This window comes from Buceros rhinoceros, unplaced genomic scaffold (assembly GCF_000710305.1).
Source record: "Buceros rhinoceros silvestris isolate BGI_N320 unplaced genomic scaffold, ASM71030v1 scaffold24947, whole genome shotgun sequence".
Lineage (NCBI taxonomy): Eukaryota > Metazoa > Chordata > Aves > Bucerotiformes > Bucerotidae > Buceros > Buceros rhinoceros.
Genome location: NW_010420772.1, coordinates 5,621 through 20,401, shown reverse-complemented (window position 1 = coordinate 20,401; position 14,781 = coordinate 5,621). Strand labels below are relative to the sequence as shown.

At 38.4% G+C, this 14,781-nt stretch overlaps 1 protein-coding gene across 1 annotated transcript; it reads left to right on the top strand.

Annotated features, from left to right (window-relative positions):
• Positions 1-1,650: 1,650 nt before the first annotated feature.
• On the top strand, positions 1,651-13,605 carry PECR (peroxisomal trans-2-enoyl-CoA reductase; the record flags this gene model as incomplete). The annotated part of the gene is made up of 7 exons (XM_010139430.1): positions 1,651-1,807; positions 7,456-7,621; positions 8,291-8,372; positions 10,346-10,442; positions 12,578-12,688; positions 13,284-13,395; positions 13,517-13,605. Coding segments are annotated over 7 exons (814 nt in total), but the record flags the coding sequence as incomplete, so codon positions are not given.
• Positions 13,606-14,781: the final 1,176 nt, after the last annotated feature.

Below are 14,781 nucleotides of genomic sequence, written 5' to 3'. Positions count from 1 at the left end.
GACAAGAAGATGACTGGGAACTATTTCCACGTATACCTGGCACTTTAGGCTGTATTTGGAGGGAGACAGGCTGGACAGCGAATGTTGCAGGACCAGTGACAGATAATGCCAGTGATCACGTACATTGTTTTTATAACCACTCCTCTTTGAAGCTTTCTGGACAGATTTAAAACTTTAATCTGGAAACTTGTGCCCTTTTCCCTGTGACCCTGTCAGGAAATGGTCTGGTCATGCTTTGTGACAAAAAGTCAGTGAGGTAGTATGAGCTTGTACAACAGGTACCAAGTGTTCCTCAGGGAGTTAGAATCTCCCCCTCCCCCAATTAGCATATTTAGCAAATATACAGTCTTTTACTGGACCTTGTTCTAGATCAGTGTGTGTATTAATAAGCACTGGAGTGGATAAACATAACTGTACTACTGTGACTTAGTATTTTATGTTAACTGGTAATTGTGTGTGGCACTTGATGAACTCTGCGTTAGTCAACAGTTGTGCAAGTGACTTAATTTAAGTTCTTAATTAAAAAAAATCTGAATTCTTAATTTAAAAAAACAGGAGACCTCAGAGACTAATGTTTTTACATGTGTTGTTTTAAGATGGCCACTGGTTGAAGGTGAAACTCCTGTTCCTAGGGATATGTAGTTGCAGCACATCCTTCTGCAAGAATTCAACTCCTCTATTTTTTTTTTTTTTATTTTATGTATAATTTCCCACGACAGCCTGAGCCAAATGAACAGCTTGCTGTTCTTTACTTCCACTAGTTATTTTGAATTGATTCTGGTGTTTGATCACACAAGAGGCCAAATTCCACTCAGTTAAATAGCAACAAAGAAAAAAAAGACACCTGGCAAGATGTTAACTTTTTTTTTTTTTTTGGCTGGTTGAGAGTGTTGAGTTGGTTTGTGTTAAAGCAGATGAGCAGCAGAGCTGGTATGAAGAAGGAATGGCTTCTGCAGGGATGCCAAGATTATGGAAGGAGGGAACTCCTTGCATGCTTGGCAGTGAAAGCTGTAATTTGCTTATCCATAATATGAAACTGTACAGCTACTGGATTTGCACTAGGAATTAATTTGGTATGCTCTGTTTTAATCTGTGTATGCAGCAGTGCCAAGGGGGAGCCTCTGTTCCTGCTGTCTGTGGTCTGCAGATAGGCATTAATCTCCTGAGACCGTCATCCTTTCCTTCAGACTCTGTAGGGTTAAAAAGCAGAGCATTACATTTGGTCACCACTAGTCAAAATTACAGCCAGATATACAGTAAGATAATTTTTGTGGTTTAGGAGCAAGCATTTTTTTGTAATCAAGACCTGCTGAAACGTCTTTAAATCACGTAATTGATAAAAGAGGCAGCTGTGAGCAGAGGCAGCAAAAGTGTTGTCTGAAAGCTATTTTGCTGAATCTGCAACTCACAGGCTATCTTCCTTTCTGCAGGAAGGAGAGAGAACTCTGTGGACAGTTTTTTGCTTGCTTTTTTTCCTGGCACAGTGGGATCTTGTTGCTAAGAAGCTCCTGACATCAATCATATCTCTCTCATGCAAGAACTTCATCCCTGTATCTTCTAGTCGGCGGCCAATAAATGCTCATCCTACAAGATATCTCCATGATGTTATTAAACAACTAGCATAACAAATTTTAACGGTGTTAGCTGAAGGGTGTTTCATTTTGTCTCTGCAGGGTGTAGTGTTGTTATTGCCTCTCGTAAATTTGACCGATTAAAAGCTGCTGCTGAAGAACTGAATAAGACATTTTCTTCCATGAGTCCTGCCCGAGTGACTCCCATACAGTGCAATATCCGCAAAGAAGATGAGGTAAAGACTAGTGATTTTTGTCCTGGGGCTTAACCTGTCAAAGGTGTGTTGTGCATACAAATTCTCAGACGGGCAGAGGTCTTCTCTGGCCCTCTCAAAAGTGGCTTAGATCAGGGGACAAAGGCAGCAAAGCACTGTTAAACTCATCTAAAGATGTGCTTTGCAAGGGAAGACCTTTTGTTAGCTGCCTGAGCAATAAAGCATTTGTAATTGCAAATATTTCAGACCATGCATACATATGTCAGATATTTCTGGGAGAAGCAGACCTTGGAACTGGCATGTTCTACAGCCAAGCCAAAGCCCACTTACCGTGGTTCTGTGTCACATTTCTGTGACAGCAGTGAGGGGGCGTTAACTTGTGAAGATGCAGACCTCAGAATAGTTCCTTCAAACAGGCAGTCATTACAGGGAATCTCAATGCTTGTGACTTGACAGAGGTGCCCTGCATTGTCAGTTTTGCTTGTATTAAGGCAAAAGAAACCCACAGATACTATTGTTTTTAGGCACATTTCAAAATTTTTTCAGTTACAGTTTGAGGTGTGCCTCATTACAAACGCTACTACTACCCCAGCTGAGTTTGTTCTTTTTTCTTCATATTACAAAAAATGCAAGATCAAGAGTAAAAATATTTAATCCAGGTTTTCAGAACTCTGCATTCACCTAATTTTTTTTTTATCTGTGTAGTTAAACATTTAAAACTCCAGCATCAGGTTGGACTTTTAACTTACTGAAGAGAGCTAGAAAATATTCCAGTAACCAATGATTGCTATTTTTCTTAACTTTTCAAAGTTTCTATTAAATTCTAGCATAACTTAAAGAAATATCAATGACCTTCAGTAGCTATGTATGTTCTGGAAATATCCTAACAGGTTGTATTATTATTTTGTATTATTAAAGCAAAAAAAAAAAAATTCTTCCCTCATGGAACAGCTCGTGCCATGAAATATTTAGAGTGATATACGTAGGCTTTCTCTCCTGAAGGAGGTGAGCCCTGGGGCTGTGCCGTATGTCACTTCACCTACCAGTGAATTTTAGGTTTGTGTTTACTAGCATCAGCAGTGCAACATAATAGGTTATGACAGATATCAGAGGGCAACTTACGTGATTAAAGCTACAGGAAAGAAAAAAGGTAAAAAGAGAGAAAAGGCTTAAGCCTTCTTTCGGGTCACTGTTCTTGCAGAAAGTACTTTGGAATGCTTAACAACCTTTCTAAACTGATGCAGAAGATTCACCTGCAAAATGATTTAGTGGGAACTGCAGTGTTCTGTGAGACAGTGGAGGGCTTGGATGGTGAAGTGAGGTCATCTCCACTAAACAAACTACCATTCCTTCTTCGTTTTCTATTTATTAAGTGTAGCTAAATACTTATTTGACAAAACAGTCTTAGATGGCTTTGGAAACTTTTTCGAAGGTGCTTTTAAAGCTTTTTTTTATAGTGCTGTGCAAAGTGTTTGGACATTATTCCGTATTACCAGTTACCATGCTGATACTTGGAGAAACCTCTTTGCTATTACCCTGCAGTTTCATCATAGTGTTGTCTTGTTTCCAGTATAGTTTTAATCTCTACTCATTTACAGATGCACCAGAACTTTCTCGGATCTTTTCATGTAGTATTGGAGAAGCCTTTATCAGGTGCCCCCTGCCACTAGAAGTTCTCATAAAACATTGTCATTTCATACCTGTATCTATCAAAGAGTAGCTTCAAAGGAATAAGGTAGATTAAACTCCAGTTTTGGATTTTTCAGTCATTGACTCAGTCATATAGTTTGATTCACTTCAGTTCTCCAACTGCCCTTACTTCTTTCTGTTCCAGTCCTATTTAGAAAAAAGTCATTATGAAAATTTTGTAAGCCTTTTGTGGAAGTTTTGACTAAGGACAGCCTCTACAAGTACTTCCTGTGAGTCATGACATCCTCTTTCTCAGCTCTTATACCAGGTACCAAAGACTGTGTGAAGCAGAAAGACCTTATAAATGTTTCAGCAAGGAAAAAAAACTTAGGAGTTCAGGCCTCCTTAGATGTCAAAACTGATCCATCACAAGCTACACAGCCCAGGAACCTTCCTGAAAAACCACCTAATTCATTTGGTACATTGTTCTCTTTGACATCTCACTGAAACCTTTCTAAGAGTAAATCTTTCTCTTAAAGGAAGCCACTCTGATCACGTGTAGGAACAAACCATCTCTTCTTACTGTAGTGTGCTTTTTGTTTTGTATTCATCCCTGCATCTCCATCAGTTGTTCTGCATTTCTTTAAGGCCTCTATTAATTTTGTCCTGGTTTTGATATTCTAATCAGTAAAACTAGAGGGAGAGACTTCGAATAGAGGAGATCTGAGAAAGATGAAAGTACTTTAAAAATTGCCAGTTGTGGTTTTTTGGGTTTTTTTTTTTTTGCCTGCTGTTTCAAATCTTGAAGTAACTGACCTGCTTTGAAGATGACATGGTTCACTCCTCTTGTGTTCCCTAGTTTGGATCTGTGAAATTAAAGCATTAGAAGATTCATCCCTCACATAGTGCAATATGTATGTTAGCTCTCTTTGTGGCCTAGGGAGAGTCAGAGAAGGTGCAGTGAGTTAATTGCTGCAAAAGCTTGATGACAGATATCATGGGAATAGCTTAATGAAGTCACACTTTTCCGTCTCTTGATCTGCATCCTCAGCAGCCCTCTTGCTTTCTAGCAAAGCTTACCTTTTGTTTAATGTGCAAGAAACAAGCTTGCTTGATGGAGGATTTTCAGCCACTGCATAACCTGTCAGGCTTATTTCTGTCACAAGTTTGCTGCTGCTGCTTTTGGCTACTTTTCCATTGAGTGTTTTGTAAAGGGTAACAAACCCGTTTTGTTTTTAAGGATGGAAGAGTAGAGGGTTCTGGTATGCTGGGAAGAGCACTGAAGGTTTCTATGTTCTGTCTTCATGGGCTCTTACCCTGAAGCAGTGATTGTGGACCTGCCCCTTAGCTGTGGTCTGGATTATATGTAGTTATCGGTATTGCTTCTTAATGATTACGAAGCTGAAGAGATTTTAATTATTTAGACATTTTCTAGCACATAATGCATTGAATATATCAAGAACAGGTCAGCTTGCTCTTGCTGAGATGCAGGGCAGACAGCTCTGTGTGTGTCTTTTCAAACTAAGTTCTTTTCCCAAAATGCAAGGATCTAATTAATTAATTCCAGTGCCTCAATGTCATCATGGCCAGAGTGATTTTTCCATTATGAAAAAAGCTTTCTATTTATCTTTGTAGGTTTTGGGAAGGGGAAGCATGTGTTCGTACGTCTTAAATGTTGAGCTGCAGTAAATCCGTTGATGGGGAGAGACAGACAAGAGGAACTTTTCACCCTTGTAAAGCGTTTGTGCTACATGCTCTGAACATTCTTTGACTGGCATCTAGATTAGTAGAAGACGCATCTAGGTAAATGGAGATAAAACCTTGTACTTCCAGTAGGCCACTGCTCTTCTCGTAATCAGAAATGCAAAATTCTGTTCACAGTGTCCCTTTTCCATACTTGAGCTCCATCAACAACAACTGCTGCTAGACCAGAGCCCGGGAGTAAAACCTATCACTTGAACGTTTGACAAACAAGACTTTGAGATGGACTCAGTACAGGACTATTTAGCACTTACCTTGTGTCTGAGTTCAGAAGCTTTTCTTTTCCAATGAACGTTATAACTTAGCATAGTTTCAACTGGTTTATAAATACTTAATGCCTGTTTGTGTGAAGCCTGTAGTGGAAAACTGTGGCTTGGTGGGGAGCTGTGGAAAAGAGGTTCTTGTTGTACTTAAAAATAACACAGCAATAGCACGAGTAAAATACTTGTTATCACTGTGCAAGAATGCCTGCTAGTTCTAGTCCCCAAAGAGCAAATCTCTAGTGGTCTGTAGCGGGTAGTTTGCCTGTTGAGTTTTACTCAAGTTCAAGGTGACCTATGAATGTGTGTGGATATTCGTCCCTTTCCTCTGTGTCAGAAAGTAATGTCATCTCAGTTCTCTGCGGAAGTGTGCTACTGCATAATACCTTTGAATTGCGGTCACACAAAAAAGGTCCTTCCTGAAGAGCCCCAGTCTTCTGGTTGTATCAAAAGTTCCTGATTTTGTTCTTCTCCTTTTTCAGAAGAACATTGTAAACTGTTAGCTCTACCTTGTGCAGCTTTGTTTTGCTTCCAGAGAGAGTCTTTAGGGGCTTTTTAATGAAGTTTTTTCCGTATGGCTTTTTGATACTGAGGAGCAGAGAAGAATCTTCTCTAGTTCTCACAGTGATTTTAAATGTGTTCTTCCAGACCCACTGTGCTGGTGACTGCTGTCACTGTGTTTTTTGTAATTGGGAGAAGCACTGCAATGATGCTTTCTCACAACACAGAAGATGTTGTGAAGAGTGCTACAGTTGGAGCCATCTGAGCTGTGACTGAAGAGCCTGGTAGCTTTTGCTGGCTTTCAGAAAGCAGAACTTGTATATATTTGTGGGGTGGTTTGGAGGGGGATTTTTCTTTTTATTGCCCTGAGAATATGCTGTGATAAGTAGGAAGAACAACAGAGTTTATTAAGATACAATGTGTGAATCATTTGGAAGAGATATGTTGTAGCAGGTTTTGTCTTCCTGTTGAAAACTTGCTTGTAGTGTCTCAGTGGAATTTTCTTTCATTAATTTGTCATTTGTCGGGTTTTTTTATGATTTTAGCATTTTCCGTTTTCTCTATTTCTTTTACTCTAGCCTGAATAGCCTTCGTGTGTCCAAGCACTCTTGTACTGAAATAATTTTTCCACCATAAATGAGCACATACTTCAGTGACTCAGAGAACAATATTCGAAGCAAGATTCTCAGGCTAATAGGGACAAGAATCTGATATTGCTGAGGAAAGCAGAACTTTTCCTGCCTAGCCAGACATCACTTTCTTTTCTCTGGTTGCGAGCAAACTTGAAAGTCTTTGTGGCATGATGGTTCTCATAAGACATGATTTTGGGACTGCTGTCACAGATGTTTGGGGTTTTAGTGGGGTTTTTTTCCTTACATCCCACAAGCTGAAATGACTGATATGAGGAATACGCTGACATTCAGAATGTAAAGATGATGATTTAGGAATCAATCATTTTCTTAAGGCATTTTTTCTCAGCAGGCATTAGTTCTTCAATTAGGCTTCAGTCATTATTTGTTTGTTTAGGTTTTCTTCTTCAGAGAAGCGCATCCTTACAGGACCCACGCTATCCTGAATAGTTAGTAGCAAAAGCTGTAAGGCTCCTATTTGTGAGACTAAGCTGGTAATGCTCATGGTGAGATACAGATCATGCATTGCCTGTTCTTTTACTACTGAGGTTTTCTACTGCTAACTCAATACAGAGGAAGGCTGGTTGATATCCTTCCTCTAGTCAATTCTGCTGCAGCAGCAGTGCCTTTGCTGTTTGTTTTTTGGAGTATTGTTGGTCTGCAGTCACGTATGCTTTTGGTCTGTGTTTTCATTGACCAGTCCTAAGTAAACGTGGGCTTAGCTCAGTCCTTCCTGGTTGATTAAACCTGTCATACTGATCTTCCAGGCTCTCTGAAGCCTGTTACCTCCTCTTTATGTCTGAAGAGGATATGAGAGAGAAAATACTATCTGAGAATGAAATTTGGTATATAGCTGAATCAGCATACCACCCCAGCATTATTGTTTCAGGTAGAAGCTTTGGTGAAGTCTACACTGGGTCTGCATGGGAAGATTGACTTCATGGTGAATAATGGAGGGGGCCAGTTCGTAAGTCCTTCTGAAGCCATTAGTGCAAAAGGCTGGAATGCTGTGATAGACACAAATCTGACAGGGACCTTCTACTGCTGCAAAGCAGGTAAGGACTGAACATTAAGCTTTCTTGTTTATTTGTTTTGGTTTTTAGAGAATACCAGAACACAAGAAATGTGAAGTTTCCCTACCTACTTTTTTTCACACATTTATCTGACAATGGATGTTTGTTTTTATGAATCGGATCCAAAGCTTTACATTAAACTGTACATTACATTTGTTCATATATACAAACGTACATTTAGGCAAGCATGATCTTCTGGCTAAGGCCAGGTTTGGGGAGTCAGTTGGCTTAGATACTCACTTAAAAGACTATAGGAAAACCACTTAACTTCTGTGACCTGTATTCACTGTGTGTAACACAGAAAAAGATTTTCCTTCCCCTGGGGATGTTAATTTAAAGTTAAATTGAAGTATGATACATGATTCTCAGATAACACTGGGAATGTGGAAATGAGAGTAATTTATGTGGAAGCATGGAATCTTGAATTCCACCAAAAGGCTTCTCGACAAAACTTGAGCCTTAACTGGACCACACTGGTTATCTCACCACTCCAGTGGTGAGGCTGTCATACAAAGAGCAGATTGCTTATCTAAATCTGCACAGGAGATGTGTAATAATTGGAGTTAAGACTCCAAATTTGGCTTCCAGCTGGCAAGGCAATTTTTGTGCAATTGTTCTGATATTCATAGGTTGTCTTCCTTCTTCATACAGTGTACAATGCTTGGATGCAGGAACATGGAGGAGTCATTGTCAATATTACTGCTGTCGTGAGACATGGGGTTCCTGGAATGTCGTAATATATATTTTATTTTTACATTTTCCCATGTTTTTCCCCTAGAAGTATTAATTGCTCCTAAATACTTCATTTTAGAAAGGTGTGCACTGGACATCAGCAGTGTAGAAACACAGTAGTCAAGAGAGAGCAGTAGTGTCGCTTGGCTGTATATGTGGGGATCTCTTATTCATTCGATAGAGACTGCAGGAGTAAACAGCATCTCTGGTCTGTGTCAACTTGTCTGTAAGGAGCGGTGAAGCAAGACTTGCCAGTGAAACTTTCATGGGAAATGGTACAGTAGTGGGATTAGTTGCACTGCTTGTAACCTAGTTGTAACCTTTACTTGTTCTCTCTCCAAATTTCTGGAGGGTTTGCAAGTACTTGGTACCTGTTGCTTTCTTCCACTGCCAGTTTATGGGTCTGGATGGTGTAATGAGTTATGGGTGTTGGACTGGGAGTAGGGGAGTAGGAGGAACATTTCTAGAATGTTACGAGGTTTTGGCTTTGTCCTTTGGCTTACATAGTGTCCGCCTTTCCCATTCTCCTGTTTACTCTTGCGTGGTAGCCATCTTTCTTGGAGAAGGTCTCTTCTGCTGCAGAAAATTTGTCCTATTTGCTCTGCTTCTTTCTTGAATGGGAGAAAGCTCATGGGCACCACATTTGTCGTTCTTTTATACTGACACAAATGATCACCACTGTCCACATGAAAATGCAGCATCCTCTCCATATCATATGTGTACTATATTTGTTCATATTTCTTTACCCCCAAAATGAAGGTGAGCAGCTGTCTTCCAATACGAAACTTTTCCTCCAAAAGTGTTCCAATTTGTTGAAAGAGAAATGATGCTCAGAAAATGAATTATTTCAGTTACAAAACAGTTCCTTTTCGCAGGAAATTTTGAATTTCGAAGTGCTGCATTTTGACTGTTTCTTAGTTGAAAAAAAACTTTTTTTAACTTTTCAATTTAATTTCCATTAAAGAAAATATAAAAATATTTTTAAAATATATCTTTGTCCTGATTCAGAGCTGAAAATTTCGAAAACTTTCAAAAAACAGCAGAGTATTTTCTCACTAGCTTATTTGCAGTACCAAATAAATTCAGAGATCCACAGGGTGGTGCTGAAAGTACAGTTATTTGATTTTCTCCTCTCTGGTTAAGTCTGGTTGAATTGTCACAGCAGATAGGCTGGAGCCATATTTGAGAGTTCAACCAAAATATGTAAAACTTAATTCTGAGTAACAGTGGAAAAAAGTTTCTCAAGTAACTGTTGTGTGTGTATGTAGATGGATAGACAAAACTACTTTCCAGTTAAATTCCTCTTGAATTGATACTTTTAGAAATGTAATATTGAAAAAGACATGCCTTTGTAAGTCCAGCCACTGCTTATGCAAAAAATCACCTGATACAATTTTTCGTAAGTACTGATTTTGAACATAATCCTAGTCAAATTTATTTGCTTATAGTGTGCCTGGAGGTTATTTACTTCTGGCCTAAACATGTGAAAAGTTGGATTTTCTTATGAGACCACTCTTGCCTATGGTCATCTCTGTCTCCATCTACCTGCAGTAATTTTTGAATAGTGGCTTATTGTAATCATGTCTGTCAGAAGATCTAACCTATTTTTCAGACCGCTGTCCTTCCCAGTGTTGCTTTACCTGTGCAGCCTACCTTTTGTACCTTTACACTGGTTGAACTTCGCCTCCAGTTGTTTTTCATTTTATAAGCTTGCTTCTGCAGTAGAGTGTAGCTGACCTCATGTCACGTTTGGGAAGACATGATAAGTATTTCCAGAAATGACAGGAAAACATAGCATAGCTTGTTAAACTGTGAAGCTAAGGTCAAACTTACGAACTAGAAAAATCTCTCTCTCAGGTGGTTGGTCCAGCCCCTTAAAGCTGCTTGACTACCCTAGTGAGGCTGCAGTAGAATTAAGAGTGAGCACTGTTAGCTGAGGGAGTGGATGCTTTTCTTGCTTTCTTTTTTCAACAGGCACACAGGAGCTGCAAGAGCTGCAGTGGATAACCTAACCAAGACTTTAGCTTTCGAATGGGCCCCCAGTGGAGTAAGAATCAACAGTGTTGCTCCTGTAAGTAATGGCAAATATTCTGATTAAACTCACACATGTTCATGCTTAAAACTTTCATAGCAAGAGGGATTTAAAGATCTGTAGCCTGTAAGTGTTTGTGGATTATTTATGTATTTATTTCTTAATTCCCCAGCTGTGCTCTTCAAGTCATTTGCGAATGTTTGGTACTGTTTGGATGATGAGTCAGAGTTGTGCGATAAAGTTGCTTTGGCTTGGCACTCTTGCTTTTTTTTTCTCTAGCTTAATGAAATGATACCTGGGAGATGTTGGGGGCCTGTCTTACAAACTCTTGACATAAAATTACTGAAACACAAAGCATTTGATAATGATTACATTATTTCCAAGTTCACAGAACTTTCTCTATTTGAGGTTCAGGTATGCTGGTGTTTTTCACCTGGCTTTGCAATGTTATTTTGAAAGTCTCTGAATGAGTCACATAATGTCTTTTACTTTGTCTTCTACATGTTGTGTTAGATTAGTTTTAGACTGTATTTGGAGTGGACCTTCTCTCTAAGACATTGTATGTAAAAAGTATGTGTTCTGATTTTTTTTTTTTTTAATTAAGTATATGCAGATAGAAAACCACTACATAGGTCAGCTAAAATATGCCTGCCACATTTCTGAGGAAGTAGGTAGCATGTAGCAGTTGTTTCAAATAACTGTATGGAAAGAGCAGCTATATTTCTAGTGAATGGTCCTGCAGACATAGAGGTCCTATAGATGACTGTGTGATCTGTTTTGATCTGTGTTATTCTCGCTCTTAACCACAATTTAGAGGAAAGGTAAACTTTGTCCAGCTACTTCTACATTCAGAATTTATCTTATCTCACAGTATAGTTAAGCATCAGGTTTATTTAACCGGTACCTAGGAAGAACTTTCTAGTATCTTCCTAGGATGTCTGCGTATCCTGTTGTGCTTCTTGTCCTAAAACATCTGGCTGGCTTTCTTTGGCATAGCACAGAATGCTTAATGGCAGACGTGTGATGGTCATTCAGGTAGAGGCTCTTGTACAGCCTATGAGGCCCAGCTCATCTGGAGACTTGTGAAATACTAAGATCTACTGACTTGATTTTCCTCTTTATTTATTTTTTCTGGTTTATTAAGTCTTGGGGAAGTAAGTCATTAAGACAGCATTATTATGTGAATATATTTTTTAGGAATGCTAATTACCTCATGAATCATACTAATTATACTTTATAGCACATATCAAAGGAAGGTTTTGACAAGCAAACACTTCAGTGGTTTGGCTCTTCCAGAACTATTTGTTAGCTTTGTCACTATGATGGTATCAAAAATCCATGTTGTAGTTACAACAGTCCTTTAGATCCTTCTGCCACCTTTATGGACACATTAGGTCTGTGGTAACCATACAAAACTTACTGCTTTATAGGACCAGAGTAACATGTAGGGAATGGGTATATAGAAAAGGAAATATGCATTCTAAGAAAAAAATAGTTTCACATGACTTACTTCCCTAGCTTTTCACAGACTTCTTAGAAATCTTAGCATGTACTCCATGGATGAATTCAGATTTTGTTACCTTACCTAAACTTGAGTTCCAAAGGTTCTGCCATAACTCCTCTGTGTTCCTATTGCTGTAGTCTTCTTCTTCCTTCTCATGTCTAAACCGGACTCTTTAAATCATCAGAGCAAAGGCAGTCACCTTCTTCTGTTTCTATAGCAGCTAAGCAAGGAGAGTGTGAATTCGGACGGTGAAATCTGCTTCCGTAATTCACAATAAAGTCAATCTAGTGTTCTTACAGAGTACAATAAACTGTTGAGAACATATTCTTGGGGCTTTGTAGTTTTCTGCTGTAAACTAGTACGAAATGCTTGCAACTTCAACAAAATTTGAGTGTCTTCTTTATACTCTCCACTTTATAGTTACTGAAGTGACAGTGGAGAATTGGAATAATCTGAGTTACTGCGCTTGAATAGCGATGTGGCCAGCAGCCAAATTACCCTCTTGTATGAATTGTACTATTCCATTAAATTAAAAAACTTGCATTCAAGTGCTGTCTAGGTAGTTTAATGCCACAGAAAATACCATTAATGAGAACTTCACAATTTTACAATGATCACAGATTAAACATATGCAAGACAACTTAATTTTCACTATGCTGTTTTAAAATAGGGAATAGTATTTTCAGAAACTGCTGTTGCAAACTATGGAGAGCAAAGTCCAATGATGTGGTTAAGGACCATACCAAAGATTCCTGCCAAGAGGTTAGCGGTTCCTGAGGAGGTAATGTATTTCATGTTTGTGATATTTCCACTTCTGTGTGTCTATACTGAAGCCACTCTATTATATGGAGAACAAAAAAAGACTTTATTTTACACTGTGATGGAACATTTAAAAAGTTCATAGTTGTGTAGTAGTGCCTAGTGAGAGACTTAACCAGTAGTCACTGTTACACTGAAAATTTAGTTTAGATGCCTCTTGCAGCTGAAGTGTTTCATAACAGACATTAGTTCCTGAAAAGGCTGACTTCCAGCAGGGAGGACTGAAAGAATTAGTTTTAATGTGAAAAAAGTGCATCTTAAAAGTACTTAGCTCTCTTCCACCAAGAAGGTGCATCTGTAAACTGGTCAACTTTGGTGGTTTGTTTTTTTATTTATTTATTTTCAGCATCTGATGCTGATCTTTGAGAACTTACTGGTTTTCGTCCATTATATACTAGATGTTTATGGCTGGAAAGATGACTTTGAGTGTTACATTTTTCAAGACTGAGTAGAAAATGTTGCTATGCTATCTTGCCTGTAAAAGTTTTTACAAGTGTCTTTGATAGTAACAATTCCCAGCAGTTTAAGAAAGATTAAAATTTTCATTCTTTTGTTAGATCTCTCCTGCAGTGTGTTTCCTACTATCTCCAGCTGCTTCTTACATAACTGGGGTAACTATGGTTGTGGATGGTGGCCTAAGTTTATCCAGCTTTGTCCTGGAAATACCTGGTAAGAAATGGGCTACAAAATAATGCCCTTCATGTGATTGACGTTGGGCAATGGGAGGACAGAAAAAAAAATGTTTAGTTTCTCAGTCAATTAAGTATGTTGTTTTATTTGTTTTCCTCAGATCATGACAGATGGCCCTCACCACCAGAAGGAAAAAATGCTGAAATGCTTGAAAAGCTGCTTTCTGGCAAGTTCAAGCCAAAGCTGTAAAAGAATGAGATTTCACCTTATTCCCAATCGCACACTTGCTCATAATCTTGCTTTGCAATTTGGGCTTCTTATTCTCAGTAATGTAATTTATTTGCTCATGAGTAATTACATCGAGTGCCTTGATTTTTATTGGTTCATATTTAAAACTTGAAATGCTGTACATAGTAAATTTCTTCTCTGAGAACACTCACTGGATTGCCCTGGAAACATTCAGTCTCTTGGGAAAGTATAAAAGACAAATTTTCCATTTGCACAAGCATTAAGTAATGAAGAATCCTAGTCAGAAGTCAATCAAAAAATACTTATTTTGAAGCAAAGGGGGCAGAGAAGGGTTTGTTTTGGAGTCCTTCTATTCTGGATTAATGTGGGGAGAAGGTAGTTTAAATCTCTGTCGTTATTAGTTGCATCAGTAACTCTTGAGATAGCTGTTAGCTCTACACTGTTTCTGTTCAGCCACACACTGAGTGTTCAACAGTGATTTTTAACAACTGAATAGGTATTTGTGGGAACGCTGCCCAGCTTGCATTTCTCTGAAAAGAATTAAAAATAAAACAGAATACTGTTAATTAATGTTTCAGACTAATATGGCATTTCATATTGGGGATAATTTGAACAGTCTGCAGGTACAATGACATCATGGAGTTAAGCTACCTGCAACTTAAATTTGATAACTGAATAATCAGATAATAAACTTAAGTTTTAACAAAGTGATGGAAAACTGTTTAACAGTTTAACAGTCTTGAAGCGCAAGCTGAGATGTATGTTGCAGTACTACCTGCAGCATGCTGTACTGCTGGAATCCTTCATTTGCCAGTTAAAACGCTTTCTGTCCATCCTGTTGTCTCACAATGTTAACACGGTTTTGTCCATCATTGCCTCTAAAATAGCTGTGATTTTTGTGATTGATGCAGAGATTCCATTTTAAAAAATCATGCAACATACTGCTTGAAAATGCTGTATTTGTCATTGCTCACTTTTTAAATTCACTTAAAGCAAGTGTTCTCATGTCTGATAACTTCAATCTCAATATTTTTAAAAGTGATGACTCTTTACTGTAGCAACTGAAATTTGTGGAATCAAGTTGCTGATATAGGAGTGACCTCTTTAATACTTCATTTTGGATTGAATGTAAGAGTCTTTGCCAGCTGTTTGTTCTCTGCAGAGACGTTTGACTTT